The 17,655-nt window shown below is 57.5% G+C and overlaps 1 protein-coding gene across 9 annotated transcripts in view; it reads left to right on the top strand.

The window, feature by feature from the left end:
* Window positions 1-281: 281 nt before the first annotated feature.
* The window catches only part of MGRN1 (mahogunin ring finger 1), a 36,647-nt gene continuing 19,273 nt past the window's right edge, over window positions 282-17,655 (top strand). For 4 of the 9 annotated variants that reach the window (XM_027527982.1, XM_027527983.1, XM_027527984.1 and 1 more), the window contains exons 1-5: window positions 304-511; window positions 13,390-13,508; window positions 14,856-14,944; window positions 15,583-15,729; window positions 16,735-16,852. In XM_027527982.1, coding sequence (XP_027383783.1) covers window positions 424-511; window positions 13,390-13,508; window positions 14,856-14,944; window positions 15,583-15,729; window positions 16,735-16,852 — 561 coding nt within the window. In that variant the 5' untranslated portion in view covers window positions 304-423. Of the gene's footprint in view, window positions 512-13,389; window positions 13,509-14,855; window positions 14,945-15,582; window positions 15,730-16,734; window positions 16,853-17,655 lie in introns of all 9 variants that reach the window. The other 5 variants (XM_027527989.1, XM_027527988.1, XM_027527979.1 and 2 more) reach the window with 4 other exon arrangements.

The following is a 17,655-nucleotide window of genomic DNA, read 5'->3' as shown; positions in this document are numbered from 1 at the left end:
AAAGACTTATGATGTTAGTCTCATGCTTTGGAATGCAAAGGGCTGGATACTTTGCAGGGTGGTTGATGGTCTCTCCCCTCTGGACTCAGGTCCGTTTGGTTTGTCCCGGAGGGTTTGTCAACAACTTCGGAGAGCCCGGGCGCGGAGCTTCCTGGGAAGTGTAGTTCCCCGTTGGGCTTTCCACGCCGCCGCTCGGCCCCCACTGCGACGAGGGGACTCCATTTCCCGAGGTGCTTCGCGCTCCGGGGGGGGAGGGGGCTGCCGTGGCGTCGGGCCCCGGGCCGAGCCGGGGGTGGGGGCTCGGGGAGGCCGTGCGCCCGCGGCCGTGGGCGAGCGTCCGTGCGGCCTGGTCCGGGCCATGTCCGCGTGAGGACGCCACCGCCGCCGCCGCCGCCCCAGCCTCGGCCCGGCCCGCCGCCCATCATGGGCTCCATCCTGAGCCGCCGCATCGCGGGCGTGGAGGACATCGATATCCAAGCGAACTCGGCCTATCGCTACCCCCCAAAGTCCGGTGAGTGGCCGCCCCGACTCCAGCCCTGGCCCCGCCCGGGGCTCCTGCCCCGGGCGCGGACGGCGAGGCGCGCGGGCTGGAGCGCTTGGGCAGCGGGCAGCGGGGCCTTGCCGCGGGCCCCGCGGCGGAGGGTGGGCTGGGGGCTCTGCTCAGCCCCGCGGCCCTTCCTGCAGCTTCCCTGTCTGGGGCTCCACGCGACCTCCACCCGGACCCTGGGGCGAGGGTCGGCCCGGCGCTGACTGCCGCTGCCCGGCCGGGTGACCTTGGGTCAGTCAGTTCGCCCCTGCGCGCTGCACGCTCCCACGGCTGCACACCCGGGAGACACTCGATAGGAAACCTCCCCAAGGACCAGGTGAGGTTTTGGGGCGCGCAGCTGGCAAGGACAACCCCGTGCCCGGCTCTTTGCTTGCGCTTACAAAGTGGTCATTGTCAAAGGGATCGACATCACTCCATCTCCAATTTTCGCCTTCTTCGGTGGCTCGGTGTGGAGATCCGGCCAGGGTTCTGTACGGTCCCCTCTCTGTCCCGTCTGGACAGAGGTTTAGCTCTCCCGTGGCCTGGCGCGTGTGTTTAGTGGGTGGGTGGGAAGGCGCTGGGGAGTGGGCCTGGGCCCAAGGAGGCATTACTGCCCTTGGGAGAGGAGCTGGGAGTCGCTGCTGAAGAACCAGGGGATAGTTGGAGGGGACCTACCAGGTTCTCCAGCCAACCGTTTTTGTGCCTGAGAGATGTGGGCCACCAGGGAGGAAGTGACTTTCCCAGGGTCTCAGAGCTGGACCAGGAGTTTGGCTCCCAGGCCAGCTGTCCCTCTCCCCACCTCAGCCCCCAACTCCCCCCACTCCACACACACACACACTGTTCTCCTGCCTCTGATGTCACCATCAGAGTGGCCTGACCTGGGGATTTAGCTCGGGTTCCTCATGCTCCATCTCCTCATCTGGTCGTTTGCCGGGTAGGAGGACAGGGTATTTGGGCCTCGTGGGGACTTTCAGACTGGGGCCTTTGATTCTGGCTTCTACAGATTTGTATCCTGTTGGTGGTTTCTTGGCCTCTCAGTTGGCCTGTGGGCATCCCCCAGGCCACGTGTCCCCTGAGTATGGTCCAGGACCATGGGGAAGCTTGTTTAAGGTGTGTTCCTTAGGTCCGGCCTCAGATTTCCTAGGGGTCTGCTGGGGGCCTAGGAACCTGCATCTAAAACCCATTGTCAGGGTGAGTTGACTGTGCACTCAAATTTGAGAACTGCTCTGCTCTCATTTTGGAAGGGGAGAGAAGGTAAGTGTCTGGGGCCACCAGAAATAAACAGGGTGGGGACCAGCACAGCTGGGGTCGGTCAGAGCTGGGCCAGAGAGCCCTGTTCCCTGATAGGCGTGGGAGATCTCCATGCCTTCTTGGTCCCTGGCACATTACAGGGAAGCCCCGGCTGGTGTGGGGATCCCCTGGAGGCTGACATCCCAGACCTGATGGAGCAGTTATTTGAAGTCATCCTCTTCCATCTCTGATCTTCTTCCTGATCACCTTTGGCTGAGTCTTCCTAGTCTTAGACAAGCCACCTAGCCCGCTGGGTCAGTTTCCTCATCTGTAAAATGGGCTGATCCTCATACAGTGCTTAGCACCTAAGACGTCTTCACAAGTTGTTAGCTGCTGTGTTGGCTTATAGAGGAAATTAGGTGATCCATTCAGACTCTAATAGCAGTTAGCTGTGGCTTGGCAGAGACAGCAATAAGTTTAAGGTGGTCACCTGGGACCAGAGCAAACCTCATGTCCCTTCAGTTGGACGCTTGGAGAAGAAATCACAAATGCAAGGCACTTAGAGCACTGCTTTTGTGTTCTGCGTGGCTGACCTTGTTAATCGGTCCAGACACCCCTACCGATCCTGGACACCCGAGTCAGCCACAACTAATCGACTGGGGCTGGCACCCAAGTGAATGCCATGTGCACCTCGGTTTTGCTGCCAGCGAGATTAGTGCCCTCCTGGGCCTGTCCAGTCCAAAGGCTGCCCTTTCTGCTTCCTTCTCTCTCAGGCCACCTTGTTCTGGGAGGCAGTCGGCGACCTAAGCAAGACTTGAGTATGTTTCCTCAAGAGTGGGCTGGGGATGAAAGGGGGGGTTGATATGATTTTTGGGACCTCTGGACTGTACAATCAGTTTATGAGAAAGTTGTTATCTTTTCAGGTCTCTGCCAATTTTGTTGATTCGGTTATGGACAATCATTGGGAGCTAGAATTTGCTTGAGATCTTTTTTTAAAAATGTTGTTTATTTATTTTTGGCTGAGCTGGGTCTTTGTTGCTGCGTGGGCTTTTCTCTAGTTGCAGCGAGTGGGGGATACTCTCAAGTTGGGGGACTTGGGCTTCTCACTGCAGTGGCTCTCTTGTTGCAGAGCACCGGCTCTAAGCATTCCCAGGCTTCAGTACTTGGGGTTTCCAGGCTCAGTAGTTGTGGCGTATGGGCTCAGTTGGGCTTCCCTGGTAGCTCAGCTGTAAAGAAGCAGCCTGCCAATGCAGGAGACACAGGGATGTGGGTTCGATCCCTGGGTTGGGAAGATCCCCTGGAGGAGGACACGGCAACCCACTTCAGTGTTCTTGCCTGGAAAGTCCTATGGACAGAGGAGCCTGGCTGGCTGCAGTCCACGGCTTGAACCTATGTCTCCTACATTGGCAGATGGATTCTTTACTACTGAGCCACCCAAGAACCCCTGCTAATATTTATTTTTAACATGTCTGTAACACTGTCCAATTTTTTTCTGACTTTATTGAGATATAATTGACACATAACATTGTATAACTTTTAAGTATATAGGGTAATGATTTGACATGGGTGTATATGTATATATCAGGGAAATGATTATTGCAATAATCATTTGTGTGTGGGGGGGTTGGGTGGGGTGAGGACTTTTAAAAATCTCCTGTCCAATTTTCTTTTACTTCACAATTTTCAGCGCACACTGTAATACTAACGTACGTAACTTGAATTTAACCGCATTCACTTTGTTTTCATTGTATTTATTTATTTTACTCGTAACAGCTTTATTGCAGTATCAGTCCTGTGCCGTACAACTCATTCTTTGTAAACCCGTGGTCTGACGACTTTCTGTAAGCTTACAGAATCCTGATGCCGTCAGCACAGTCAGTTTCAGACCTTCCCATCACCCCTCAACGTCTCCTTGCCTCCTGCCGTTCACAGGCGCTCTCCGCCGTCACCCCCACCCCCGCCCCATCCCTGATCTGTGTTCTGTCTTTAAAGTTAGTCCTTCCTGGACATTTCGGATGCTGGAATCAGCCTTTTGTGTGTGTGTCTGGCTTCTTCCACTTGGCATGATGTTTTTGAGGCTCACCCACATTGTACTTTACTGTGTGGCTGTAGTGCGTTTTGTTTATCTGTTCACCAGCTAACGTACACTTGAGGTGTTTTCCCCTTGTGGCTCTTAGGAATAATGCCGCTGTCAACATTCGTGGCCATGTGTGTGGTGTGTTCAGTTCTGTTGGGTATATACGGGGGAGTGGAAGGGTTGGGTCATCTGTTTAACCTTTTGAGGAACTGCCGAACTGTTTTCCATAATATAATGGTTGCTTCGTTTATTCCCATCAGCAGTGTGTGAGGGTTCCAAATTCCCGGCATTCTTGTCAACCCTTGTTATCGTCTACCTTTTTAATTAGAGTCGTCCTAGTGGGTGTGCAGTGGTATCGCGTGGTTTTGATTTGCATTTTCCTGATGACTAATGCTGTTGAGGTCTTCTCCTGCGCTTATTGGCCTTTGTATATCCTTTGCGTGCGGGGTTGGGGGGCAGGTTAGGGATGGGGTGGGCGTGGCTCTACTAGGCTAGTTCACTTTTCAGAAGTTGCATTGTCTTATTATTGAGTGGGGAGAGTTCTTTATGGGTTCTGGATACGATGATACAATTCATGTATCAGCTCTGTGATTTGTAAATGTTTTCCGGCAGTCTGTGGTTGTCTTTTTCATTTTCTTAATGGTGCCTTTTGAGCAGAAGTTTTAAATTTTGGTTAAGTCCAGTTTATCATGTTTCTTTTTTTTTTTTTTAGCCACACCCTGTGGCTTGTTGGATCATTCCCCAAGGAAGGATTGAATCTGGGCCCTTGGCAGTGAGAATGTGGAGTCCTAACCACTGGACTGCCAAGGAATTCCCCAATTGTCTTAACGTTTAATGTTTTTGGAATTATGCCTTAAAGATCTTTGCCTAGCTCAGGGCCACAGAGATTTTTCTCCTCTGTTTTTTTCCTTAAAATTTTATAGTTTTAGCTGAAACATTAAGGTTTGTGGTCCAGTTTGAGTTAATTCTTTTAACGTATAGTTTGAGGTCAAGATCTCGGTTTTTGTATTTTTATTTCCGGCATATGGATATTCAGTTACTTCAGCAGCATTTGTTGAAAAGACTTCTCTTTTCCCATCAAATTGCCTTTGTACCTTCATCGGAGATCAGTTGATGGTAAATTTCTGCACGCTGTTGCCCTGCTGTCCCTTGCCCCCTTCACACAGGTGGCCGGTCCCCAGCCGAGGGCTAGAGCAGGCGTTAGACACCTGGCTGGAGCCCTGAGGGAGAAGGGTGCTGTTGCCGGGGGAGCCTGGGGCGCACAGGGTCCCCACAGGAGCGCCTGGCCATGGGCTGCTGCTCCATGGTTGGCTGTTCCTCCTCCTGGGTTACTCGCGTGTCTTCCCAGCCCTGTGCTTCTTTGCGGCCCTGCCCTGGTGTTTGAGGGAGGTCATGGCAGGGATGGGTCACCCAGGAGGGGCGCCAGCCACCTGACCCACCAGCACCTCAGGTGGACGTGAAATACGCCCCGGACCTGAGCCTTTTGTGGGTCAGGTGCGTGTCCTTTCAGAGCATTTTCACCTCCTTTATCTCATCAGAGGGACTTTCCTAGTAGCTCAGACGGTAAGGAATGTGTAACACAGGAGACCCAGGTTTGATCCCTGGGTCTGGAAGATCCCCTGGAGAAGGGAATGGCTACCCACTCCAGTATTCTTGCCTGGAGAATTCCAGGGACAGAGGAGCCTGGCGGGCTACGGCCCATGGAGTCACAAAGAGTGAGCGACTAACACTTTCACTATCTCGTTGGAACGTTGCCATGTCCTCATGACGCTAGACTTTTGTTCTCTTTGGCAAAGGAGCTAGAAATCAGACTGTGCCCATTGTCTCCCAGCACCCGGGCCTGCACACAGCAGGTGTTTAATAAATGCTTGTGCAGCCAGCCTTGTAGGAAACACCCGCTTCTGTAGTGTGCAGGCTGCTCACTTTTCTCCTTTTTCAAGGTTTATTTATGTGACTGCACCGGGTCTTAGTTGTGGCATGTGGGGTCTAGTTCCCTGATCAGGGGTTGAACCCAGGCCCCAGGCATCGGGAGCTCGGAGACTTAGCCACTGGACCACCAGAGAAGTCGCTGGGCTGCATCTTATTCCCGAGGTGGCAGCCGGGGGTCCGTGGACTTCTGGGCCTGCCACACGATGAGGGGCCCAAGGTGCGTGCCAGGAGACTTTGGGTGTATGCTTCTGTGTTGGTGGCATCTAGAGGTGTCTGCTCGTGACCGCTGCCACCTGTGTTGGGTTTGCCCTTCTGGATGGGGCCTTGCTGACTCTGGTTAGTTGGTGCCTAAAGGGAAGAACCGAGGCAGGTGTTCCAGACGAGGGAGTACTCTCTGTATCCCCCAGGGGACCCTCTGGGTCCCTGGGCCCCATCAATGTCCTGGGGGCCGTGAGCTTACATTCAGAGCCCCGAGGTTGGTGGTGGAGGGGCGGGGGTGGGGAAGGGGCTGCACCTGCTCTCGGTGGTCTCAGAGCTCTATGCCATTGTGGCTGGCATCGTGCGCCCTGCACCGTTCACGTGGCAGAGCCGGTTCTGAGCTTTGGCTCACGTGAACTCAGTTTGGATTCTGTCGTTGAAAGAGCTGTATAAACAAGCGGTATCTTCTGAGCCTCGGTTGGTGACGTTTTTTGTTATGCAGCAACAAGGAACCTTTCTGCTTTAGGTAGAAGCGGAAGCAAAAGCCCTTGCAGGTGGCGGTGGGCACGCGAGGACCTGTCTCGCTGAGGGAGAAGCCGTGGGTCGCTCGGGTTTAGACACCTCGGCGGTGGATGCTTGTGCCCTGTGCCCACTGGGGCTGTGGTTCATCGTGGCGCTTGCCCTCGGGGTTCTGGGGGTCTGTGCATCCTTTACGTGGCTCCTGGGCTCTGCTGTGTTGCCCCCTCAGCTGGCATCAGGGGAGGAAGCCCGGGCTTGTGCTGGGCAGGCCGGCTGCCCAGTGGACTTTTCATCCCGTGCCTGGAGGTTGGCTGTGGCATGGAGGGCCCGGCTACCCAGGGTCAAAAGGGTATGGGTGTGCACTTCCTCACGGTTGGGGTGGCCTAGCTGTGCTGACCACATGCACTGGGTGGGCACAGGCGGAGCTCGGCCCAGCCTTGGGAGAGGGAGTCACCTCCTGCCTGTGGAGCCATGGCAGGAGGGGCCTGGATTCGGGGTCCAGAGGCCCTGTGCCCTGAGCTGCCCCGTGACCTTGGGCCGGTCGCCTGCAGTGAGGCCCCACTTCCGCGCCTATAGCGTTAAGTTAACCTCTGGTGCCCGGGCCCCTCAGTCCAGACTCGGCGAGTCCACGGGAGCTGGCGGGCGGGACCTGGCCCCGGCCCGAGTGTTCCCAGGCCTGGCAGCTTCCTGGGAAAGTCCTGCACTTCCTGGATGACCTGCCGGGCGGTGACCACTGCCACCCGCCTCACCCCCCAGTCTGGCCGCCGGCATGGGGCCATTCCTGTGTGTTCCCGTGTGGTCTGGCACAGGCGTCGGGCCTCACGTTTCCGTGTTATTTTGTGAAACAAAGGGCAGTGGGGCCTTGCATGCCGCCCCCGCAACGTTGGGCGCAGGCTCAGTGAACAGCAGTGGAATCGCTCAGTTCTGCCAACTGTCCTGGCATCTGCTCGGCTCCTGGGAGCTGGGGGAGCCCGGCCTGCACCCTGCCCATCTGCAGATGAGTTGATGGTGTGGAGTGGAGTGGGGGTCCCTCGCTGTCTAGAGATCACTGGCCAACTGACCCTGAGCTGGGAGTAGGCGCACGGCTGGGGAATGGTGGTTTCTTATCCTTTCATCCCACGCAGTGTTGGCTTGGTCCTCCGTGCCCAGTGCCTGAGATGTTGGCCTCCGGAGAGGGTGCTGGGTCCCCTCGGTCAGCCCTGGGGTCCACTGTTCAGATAGCCTCCACTTTCTGTTACCCTGGGGGTCCTGTCCCTGCGATCCTGTGATGGCCCTGAGTGACCGGGTGCCCTCGGTGCTTTAGGAGGACCTGAAAGGAGGAACTGTGTTCAGTTCGGTGCTGCGGAAACATGCAGTGTGTACACACGTATGTCCATGTGCACATGTATGTCCACGGTCACAGTGTCACATACTGGGGAGACGCACAGGGCAGGGGCTTTCATATGCTGGGTCGTCACCCGGCGGGCGGGCTGGTGGACTCGAGCAGCCACGGCCCCTGAAGCCCCCGGTGCCCCTCCCCAGTCTCTGCCCCCTCCTCCCTGGGAGGCCCGCTCGGGCTCCAGCGGAGATGAGTCGTGCCTGCTCCTGAACTTGGTGTAAATGGAAACAGACGCTCTTGGCTGCATGTCGGGCAACGCGAAGGCTGAGGCTGTGGGCGGGCGGCAGCGTTTCCTGTCTGTGCCACGTGACGCCCTGGCGTCTGTGGGTGCATCTGTGAGTACAGCAGTGAGCTCGCGTGGAGGGTGCTGCGGGGGCTCTAGTTCAGGCTCGCGAGTGATGCCGCTGAGGACACTCTTGTGACTGGCTTCTGTGCCCACCAGTATGATTTCCTTGGGTGCCCTTGGCTTTTTCACTTTTTAAAATAATTGCGGTGAATTCCACGTGACAATTACCATCCTGCCCGTTGTAAATGTGTAGTTCCGAGGCATTCAGCACGCGTCCATGGCAGTGTGGCCAGCCCCACCGTCGCCCTCCTGCGGAGCTGAAACTCCGTCCCATTGCCGCCTCCCCCAGCCCCTGGCAGCCGCGATGCTGCTTTCTGTGTCTGTCCTGACACAGCCCTGAACGCCTGTCCCTTGGGCTGTTTTCATTCTTGGCCATGGGTCTGGCCCTGTGTGTGTGCAGAGTCCGAAGCTTTTATAGTGTGGTGGGGGCCCGTTCACACCCCCACCAGAGCTGCAGGGGTTCTGCATTCTCACCTGTGTGTGTGTGTGTGCGTGTTCTGTTACGTTGCTCTTCTTTTTGATGTTAGCCGTGGATATCTTGTGGTAGTTTTAGTTTATTTATTTTTACTTAGACTGGGTATGTTTTTGTATGTAAATTGCCATTCATTTCTCTTCCTCTTTTTGTGGGATCTTTTGCATATTTAAAAAAGAAGTAATACTGGATTTCCTCTGTCTCCTCACTCAGTGGCAGGAGCGTTTTCCTAAGTGCTGTTTATTTCGTTGTGAGTTCTTTGGAGACTGGCGCTTACACCAGCTCTCCCAGTGGAACATGCGCTGACAGCCTGGCGGGGGCGGGGGCGGGGGTGGGGGCGGTCTCTGGAACCCAGGATGGGGAACCCAGCACGGGAAGCCAGGAAGAGGAGACCACGGAGCCCCAGCCGCCTGGGCCTCAGTGTCGCCCTTCCGTGACAGGCACAGAGTTGGCTTCACCCCCAGGGCCCTCAGGGACCAAGTCTGCGGTCCTGGGCCAGCTCCCGGGGCTGGGGGCAGAATCTGGGAACGGCCCGGCACGGTCAGGTGACGACTGCAGCCCCCTAGCTGTGTCAGCGGCTGGGACTTGAGTGTGCTGGTGGCCGCTAGGGCCCAGCTCCGTGTGTGGAGGCCGTGTCCACCAAAGAAGTGTGTGTGTGTGACCTCTCCCCCCGAAAGAAGTGGGGATTCACCAAAGCAGAGGCTTTGCTCCGTCAGAACCCTTCTCAACTCAATGTTCTTCCCTCCACGGAGGGCGGGTGAGAGCTTTTCACTTACGCTGTCCACTCTGGTACGGCTTTCACGTGGCAGGGAGGCCAGGAAGCACTGGTGTTTATCAGGTATCTCCTCACCCACGCAAAGCTCCTTTGCACAGTCGGCTCCTCCTGTCCTCAGGGCGTTCCCAGCAGCCCTCCATTTGAAGCCGGTGTTGTTGACCGAGGCCTTGTGTTACTGGGGATGCTGAGGCCCCAGGAGGTTGGGCTGCACCGAGTTCCCCAACCTGAGCGTGGGGAGCAGAAGAACTGTTCTGTGCACATGTGTGACCACGACCCTGGGGAATCCCTGAGCAGGCCGATTGCGGTGGGTGGGCCCTGGGGTTTGGCTCCTCTGAGTTTTGGGGCATAGGCTCATAGTCCGAGGGGCTGTCTCCCACCTGGCAGGTGATCTCATGGCCCTGGAGAGGCTTTCCGTGGTCAGCCCTCTCTGCGGACAGTGCTTTCCTGACCCCTGGGGTGCAGGCCCAGCTAGGGTGTGACGGCAGCGGGTGTCAGCAAGCCAGGAACTTCTGTGCAGTGGTAAAGCGAAAAGGATTTTCGGCCAGGGGAATGGATGGACCGTTCCTGGCCTTCTCGCCTTTCCTGCTCCCCTCTGTCCAGACAGACACCTGGGTGGCTGAGTGAAGCCCACACCTGGCCGCCCAGGTTCCAGGGCAGCTGCGTTTCTTAGCAGGGTCCCCGGGTGTCTCAGTCCATATCACAGTTTACCTGGCAGGGGTGTCGTGATTTGTAATAAGAAATGTACATTTGGTCTTCACCTGTTTCTGGCACAGAATTCCTTAAACCCTTGGAATTTCCTTGGGGAAGAGTGATATCGTGTAATGGGTGTCTTTTAATCTTCTTAACAGACCCTTTGCAACCACACCCGAGTTTATATTAATGAAATGACCTTTGGAAAGTGTGACTGAGTGGCTGAGCACGCGCACACGTGGGTCCAGACATCTGGACACTCTGGCCCTGGGGTCTGTCCTCGTCCCCTGGGGCTGCCAGAACGCAGCATGCGAGCAGATTCCTTGTCTGGGGGCCCTCTTCCTGGTTCATAGATGGCTGCCTTCTGTGTCCCCGATGGCGGGAGGGGTGGGGGGCTCTGTGGGGCCTCATTTACAAGGGCGCTGACCCCGTTCATCAGAGCTCCTCATGACATGATCACCTCCCGAAGGCCCCACGTCCTGACACCATCATGTTGGGGCTTGGGTTTCAACATGTGGATTCGGGGGGGACACAAACATTCAGTCTGCAGTGGGGTCTCAGACTCTGGTCTCCTGGTCAACTCGGGTCTTGATAGCACTGTGGGTGCAGAGCCGATGTTTTGGGGAGAACATAGAGGGGGCTGGTTTACGTTCCTACTCTCTGCACCTCCTCGAAGATGCCTGACTGTGTGGTGTGGATCCTGCCCACCCCTCTCATTCCACTTGAGTCAGGCTCGTTCTCCACGCTGACCAGCACTTTGCCTTTTGACTCTGATCCCAAGGAGATCTTTGCACATCCTGGCACCTAGCTCCTTAGCAGGGTTAGTTCGTTTAAGAAACTAAAATGTTTCCAATTTTCGTTTGTAAATGATGGTCACACACATGTGTACAGCCAGACGTGTGAAAGTGAACACACAACACAGAAAGGAACCCCAGAAGTCCGCTGCCGGCCTCCACGGGTCGTCATGGAAACAACCGTGATTTTCCTCATCCTGGAAGACGATGAACATGGGTAGGCTTTACACCTGACCTGTCCTTCCACGGCTGACGTGTATAAAGGAAAACGGCCACGCGCGGGGGTGCCGGGAGCCTCCCAGGAAGGCGCGCTCGGTCTCTGTTTTGCTGGCCGTTTGTTTTGTCACCCAGGTCACTGGGACGCCCGTGAGTAGGGCAGAGTCTGAGTGCCTCGGGCAGAGGTGGGGCGAGCCGTTCAAGGCCGACTGTCCCTCGGCCGTGCAGCAGAGAGGGGACGGAGGCGTGGATTTGTTTTAGCCATAATTTTAAAAAATATAGTTGATATACTTGAATTTCATGAACTATACAGTCCTTGGGGTCGCAAAGAGTCGGACACGACTGAGTGACTTTCACACATACTTGATATAACAACAGAGGCTGGAGAGGGTGTGGAGAAAAGGGAAACTAGTTACATTGTTGGTAGGAATGCAAGAGACCTGGGTTCTATCTCTGGGTCGTGAAGATCCCCTGGAGAAGAAAATGGCAACTCAATCCAGTATTCTTGTCTGGAGACTTCTGTGGACAGAGGAGCCTGGGGGGCTAGAGTCCACAGGATCACGAAGAATTGAACATGACGAGTGAGCACATACGTGTGATGCTCCGTGAATCAGGGCTGTGATGTTTCTTTAACTTGTCACCACTGTATTCCTTTTCTCTTGCTGTGGTTTGCTCTGATTCCTGGTCCACACGTGGGCCGGGAGTACACCGTGGCCTCATACGGTCCTATCTGTGTTCTCTGCCGGATGGAGCCACCAGGCTGGACTCCTGGTTCTGAGCCTTCCGGCCTAGGCAACCTTGGCTGTGTCCCCTGTAACCAAGGCTGCGTTTCTTAGGAGGGACACTGGGATCCATGCCGGGCACCCAGCAGAGCTCGAGGGCCCAGAATTCCCTCTGGCTCACACTCCACAGGGCCCTGTGGCCACCCTGCCTTTCTCTGTGTCAGAGAGAAAAGGGCGACAGTGGGCAGGTATCAGATCGGAGAGCTTGGCAGAGGTGGTACTCTTAGCCTTTCCCCCAGTGAGGCTGTGAGCTCAGTCCTTTGAAGCTGACCCATGTTTGAGGCCCCGTCCATCTATTTTTATAAGAAATGTGGATTTAGTGCTTAGATACTCATGGCAACCCACTCCACTATTCTTGCCTGGAGAATCCCAGGGACAGAGAAGCCTGGTGGGCTGCTGTGAATGGGGTCACACAGAGTCGGACACGACTGAAGTGACTTAGCATGCGTGCATGCATTCTGCGGGTATATAGCCTCAGGTCTCCTGCAGGGAGTCGGGTAGGAACGAGGTAACTCAGATCCACACGGTTTAAACTGTGGTCAGTGCTGAGGTACAAAAGGTCCTTGGGGTTCAGATTTGAGGTGGAGGAGGGTGCTGACTTAGTCTGGGGGTCAGAGAAGGTGTCATTTCCTGGGGGGGTGTGTGTGTTAGTCACTCAGTCGTGTCAGACTCCTTGTGACCCCATGGACTGCAGCCCACCAGGCTCCTCTGTCCACCGGATTCTCCAGGCAAGAATACTGGAGTGGGTTGCCGTTTCCTTCTCCAGGGGATCTTCCTGACCCAGGGATCGAACCCTGGTCTCCTGCACTGCAGGCAGATTCTTCACCGTCTAAGCCACCAGGAAAGCCCACTCATTTCCTATGGCTGCTGTAATGAGGTGCCTCAGACTGGGTGATTTAAAACAGCAGAATTTATGTTCACTGCTCTGGAGGCCAGAGATCCTAAATCGAGTGTCCACAGGGTTGGTTTTTTCTGAAGCCTCTGCGGAAGGCTCCTTTCTTGTCCCCAGGCTTCCGGCGGCTCCAGGCTTCCTTGCCTTGTGGCTCCCTCGCTCCAGCCTCTGCTCCGTCCTCACAGGGCCTGCCCCGCTTGGTGTCTGTGTCCGCCTCGCCCTCTTTGTCTTAGAGACCGGTGTCTCTGGGTTTAGGACCCCCGTCCTGTCTGACCTCCTCTGAACTTACATCTGCACGTATCTCCATACAAGGTCAGGCACACACGTGCCAGGGGTTGGGGCTGGGACATGTCCTTGCTGGGCACAGAGCTCAACCTGCTGCAGAAGGAAGTGGTGTCGGAGCGGGGTGAGTCCCTGAGTGGGGCGGGGGCGCCCAGGCCTGTGGAGGGGCCGGGCCGTGTGTGGAGCGGCCCCTCTCAGGCGGAGCTGCGGGGCCGCGAGATGCTCCCGGTGGGCCGCGCTGGGCCTCGTCGTCTACAGCCACGCCTCCTTTCTTTTTAACCAGGAAACTACTTCGCATCGCACTTTTTCATGGGAGGTGAGAAATTCGATACCCCCCACCCTGAAGGTTACCTCTTTGGAGAGAACATGGACCTGAACTTCCTGGGCAATCGCCCAGTCCAGGTGGGTCTTGTGGGGGCTGGGCACGTGGGTGGCATGGCGAGGTCACCGGCTGCCAGCGGGCACCAGGCCTCCCCCCCACGGGACAGAGGTGCCGTCAAGACGTGTGCGTGAGGCCTGGGCCCCCGGAGGCCACCGAGACTCAGAGTCTCATCTGAGACTCATCCCAGGCCCCACGGGTGATTGTCTTTAAAGAGAAAAGAGGAGGTCCATGTTCTGTAGAGCAGTGGGAAGAGACAAGACCCAAACAGAAATGCAGAAAGATGGCCAGCGCCATTTCTGCAAGTCCCCCACGAGTCCCCAGAGAAGTGACTTCTCACGCTGTTGTCCCTTCCTTCTCCACCCTTGGGCACCTGCCGGGTGCCCAGGACTCTCCCAGGGGCTGGAGGCAGGGGACAGATGATAAAGAAGGGAGTGTTCAGTAGATGGAGAGTAGAAAGTGAGAGAATGAGGGCCGTGGGGGGTTGCTGAGCAGGGACCTGCCCTGGGGTTTGCGTCCTGAGATAATGGTCCCCAGTACCAGCGAGGGGTCAGGCGGGGGCCCTCTCTCAGGAGCCATGACTCAGCCCCTAAGGCTGCTGAGTTGTGGGCTGTTTTAGCTGTGGAGCCTCCTTTGGTTGATACAGAGTCCAGATTCTTTTAACTGATGGGGGGCAAGGGCCCGGGACCCAGAGTGATGGCCCCCCACTCACAGAGCTGGCGGGCCTCCACGCCCTGCTGAGCTGCTCACCCCCGCCCCCCGCGTCCATGACAGCAGGCAGGACCTGCCTCTGTGTCTCTGCAGCCTTGGCTCTGACCCTGTGGGCCTGGCCCACAGGCCTCCTGCAGACGCGTTCTCGTGTGACTTTCATCTCGAGACCACCGTAGCATCACCTGCGCTAATGCAGAAATGCTGGGTGCCCGTTACCTGGCCTCCCAGTGACAGCATTTCCCAAGACTCAGTGTATTGTCACCAAGATTGACCTCACTCCCACGCCTTCCAGAGACTGCCAGTCTTACAGCACGTGTGTGTGTGTGTGTGTGTGAGAGAGAGAGAGAGCACATGTCCCCGCCAGAATCTGTACTGACCATTATCCTGGCCCCAGCCCTAACCTCTGCCCCGGGGACTCAGCGGAGGGTCCTTCCTGGAACTGGGGACCCAGACACCTCGGGGTGGTTCTGGTTCCAGCCATGCCCTGTGCTGGCCGCGTCCTCTGTGGTTTCCTCGGATGCGGATGAGGGTGGCGCTGTCCTGTGGTCGGCGTGAGGGCCCAGGGGTGACCAGGCAGGGCTGGCCGTCGCCTCGATGAAGCCCTGTTTTCTGTCCTCTGCTGAGCCCTGGACTCCCCTGCAATTCCCTTTCCTTCCTAGTTCCCTTACGTCACGCCCGCGCCCCACGAGCCCGTGAAGACGCTGAGGAGCCTGGTGAACATCCGCAAAGACTCCCTCCGGCTCGTGAGGTGAGCCTCCGCGCCCCGCCCCGCCCCAGGGGTGCCCTATGTCTGGGAGAGAGTGGCTCCCAGCCTGCCCGCCCGCGTGCAGAATCAGGCCTGGAATCCAGAGCTGAGGATGGGGCGGGGCCACCAGGTTCAGCCTGGGGCGCTGCAGCCTGTAACCCAGGGTCTTAGCCGGCCACTGTGCCCCGGCGCTGTGGGCCAGGTCTGGACACAGTCTTGGTTGTCACAACTGGGGCTGGTGGGGGGCAGTCCCGCTGGCCCCCTGGCAAGCAGCAATCGGGGTTGCTGCTCAGCACCCCACAGCTCACAGGACACCCCCACCGCCCTGGGCGATGCAGCCCAGATCTTGGAGGGCTGAGAAACCGCCTCCAACCTGGGAGACCAGAGGTGCCTGGGCCGTCCCCAAACCATGAGAACGCATCAGCCTCCCTTTCCGGGGCAGGAGGCAAAGGAAAGGGGACCCTGCAACGCTGGGCCTCGTCGTCCAAACCCAGCATGGCCTCCACGTTCCCCAAAAGGTGGGGCACAGCCAGGCCCCTGCCTCCGGGGCTCCCGAGGGAGAGGAGTCCTGTCCCCTGCAGGGTGGGAACGCCCCAGAGGCGTGGCCGCTCACCTGCCCTGTCCCTCCGCGTCCCCCACAGGTACAAGGACGGCGCCGACAGCCCCACTGAGGACGGCGAGAAGCCCCGCGTCCTCTACAGCCTGGAGTTCACCTTCGACGCCGACGCCCGGGTGGCCATCACTGTCTACTGCCAGGCGGTGGAGGAGTTCCTGAACGGGACTGCTGCGTGAGTCCCCCCGTGGCTCCGGGCCCAGGCGCTCTGCTCTGTCTGTGTCCCGTGCTTGAGCTGTTGGGGCGGAGGTTTTATTTGAAATAAGGGTCCTGCTGGCCCTGAGGGTCCAAAGTCTGCAACTTGAGCAGGACCACAGCGGCGCTGCCTCCAGCAGGGCCAACCCCCCGGCAGGGCCAGCAGACCCATCCCCGTCCTGCTGGAGGAGTCCCCTCAGAGGGCAGATGTGGTCGGAAGCGGGGTGGTCAGTGCTGAGAGCCCAGCCTTTGAGTCCCTGATCATGTAACAGCAACCTGCCCGCCCCCGCCCCCACCCCAGGGCCAGTGTCAAAGAAGACGCGCCAAGACCCTCGAGAGTGTCCTTTGTCCTGGAGATGGAGCGAGGCCCTGGGGACCGCGGCTGTGGGTGGGGCGGAGGGAGGCAGGTGAGGGTCGTGTGTGGGACCCCTGCAGAGGCGGAAGCCAGGGTTTTATTAGGATGGGAAGAGAGTGTGCTGCCTGACCCGGCTGTTCCTTTCCTGGGAGTTTATCTGGGGTTGTGCTCGCATACATGGTCAAGACGTTGAAATAGTAAAATGCTGGTGACCGCCCGGTGTCCACCAGCGGGGGTCTGATCCCATCAGTCAGAGTAGAACTGCGGTGGAGCCCACGCAGGGTCCTCAGAACACGGCATCTGTGTCCGTGATGTCTGTGGGACAGTTTCAGGCACGCGAGCAGAGTGCAGGTGGACTGCAGCCTGAGTACTAAAAAGTAGTTCCTGCACCTACAGGTGTGATTATGCCTTGACTTCCCTGGTTGCAGATGGGGCAGAGAAGCAGTTGGCTCGGGGCAAGCGTGAGGCAGGGGACGGGTCGCTGTGCACTTTTTGTCCCCCATTCATTCAGAAAAGCACACAGACCGTGAAAGCTGCCTGCAGAGGTGCAGCCCAGCCTGGGAAGGCGGCAGGTGCGGGCTCGGGGCCAGGCAGCGCGTCTCACCGTCCTTTTTCATGCGGCCCCTTTAGGTACAGCCCCAAGAGCCCGGCCCTGCAGTCCGAGACCGTCCACTACAAGCGTGGTGTGAGCCAGCAGTTCTCGCTGCCCTCCTTCAAGATCGACTTCTCGGAGTGGAAGGACGACGAGGTAACAAGCCTCCCGGCTGGGCCCCACGTTCCTGCCCTGGGCGGGGGCCCAGTGCAGTGGCCTGTTGCTCAGATTCCTCAGTGGTCGGTAAGCGTCAGCTGTGGCTGCTGACCGGGATCTGGACCCCGCCGGGTGCCTGGACAGTGGAGCACGGTCGGTCTGGGCGTTGGCAGGACCGGATGGTCGCGGCCGTGAGAGGCTGCGTGCCAAGCCGGCCTTGAGTGCTCCTCGGGTCCGCCCCCTTTTCCTCTCTCAAGGCGTCGGAGAACCACGTCCCTGGCCTGTCAGCGTGAGGCCTGGCGGGTCCAAGGTGTGGACTCAGCCTGTCTAGAGCTGCTATCCTGGGACACTGTCCTCGTCTCTTCTTTTCTGATCGTTACCTCCGCTAACACGTTCCTGAAATAGGCTCAGTTTTTCTTACGTGTGGGTTTTTGTTTGTTTGTTTGCTTTGGTCGCACTGTGCAGCATGTGGGATCTTGGTTTCCTGACCAGGGATTGAACCTGTGTCCCCTCCATTGGAAGTGCAGAGTCTTAACCGCTGGACCGCCAGGCAGGGCTCTTGGCACGCATTTTTTACCATGATAAAATACACACAGCATAGGCTTACATCAGTGACAGACGGTTCACAGGGCATGACCGTGGGGCATTTCTGGGACATTCTCATCACCTGGGGGGACGTCCTGCACCCACTCGCAGTCATGCCCATGCCTCCTTCTGTTACGTGTATTTTTAAGTGGAAATTTCATCAGTCATCACTGTAGCTGGGAAACGGCTCAGCTCTGCCATAAATAGAAGGTTCCAGA

The sequence above is a fragment of the Bos indicus x Bos taurus genome, chromosome 25 (genome assembly GCF_003369695.1).
Source record: "Bos indicus x Bos taurus breed Angus x Brahman F1 hybrid chromosome 25, Bos_hybrid_MaternalHap_v2.0, whole genome shotgun sequence".
In the NCBI taxonomy this organism is placed as follows: Eukaryota; Metazoa; Chordata; class Mammalia; order Artiodactyla; family Bovidae; genus Bos; species Bos indicus x Bos taurus.
The sequence above is the reverse complement of the archived record's forward strand: the minus strand, read 5'-3'. Positions and strand labels throughout refer to the sequence as shown.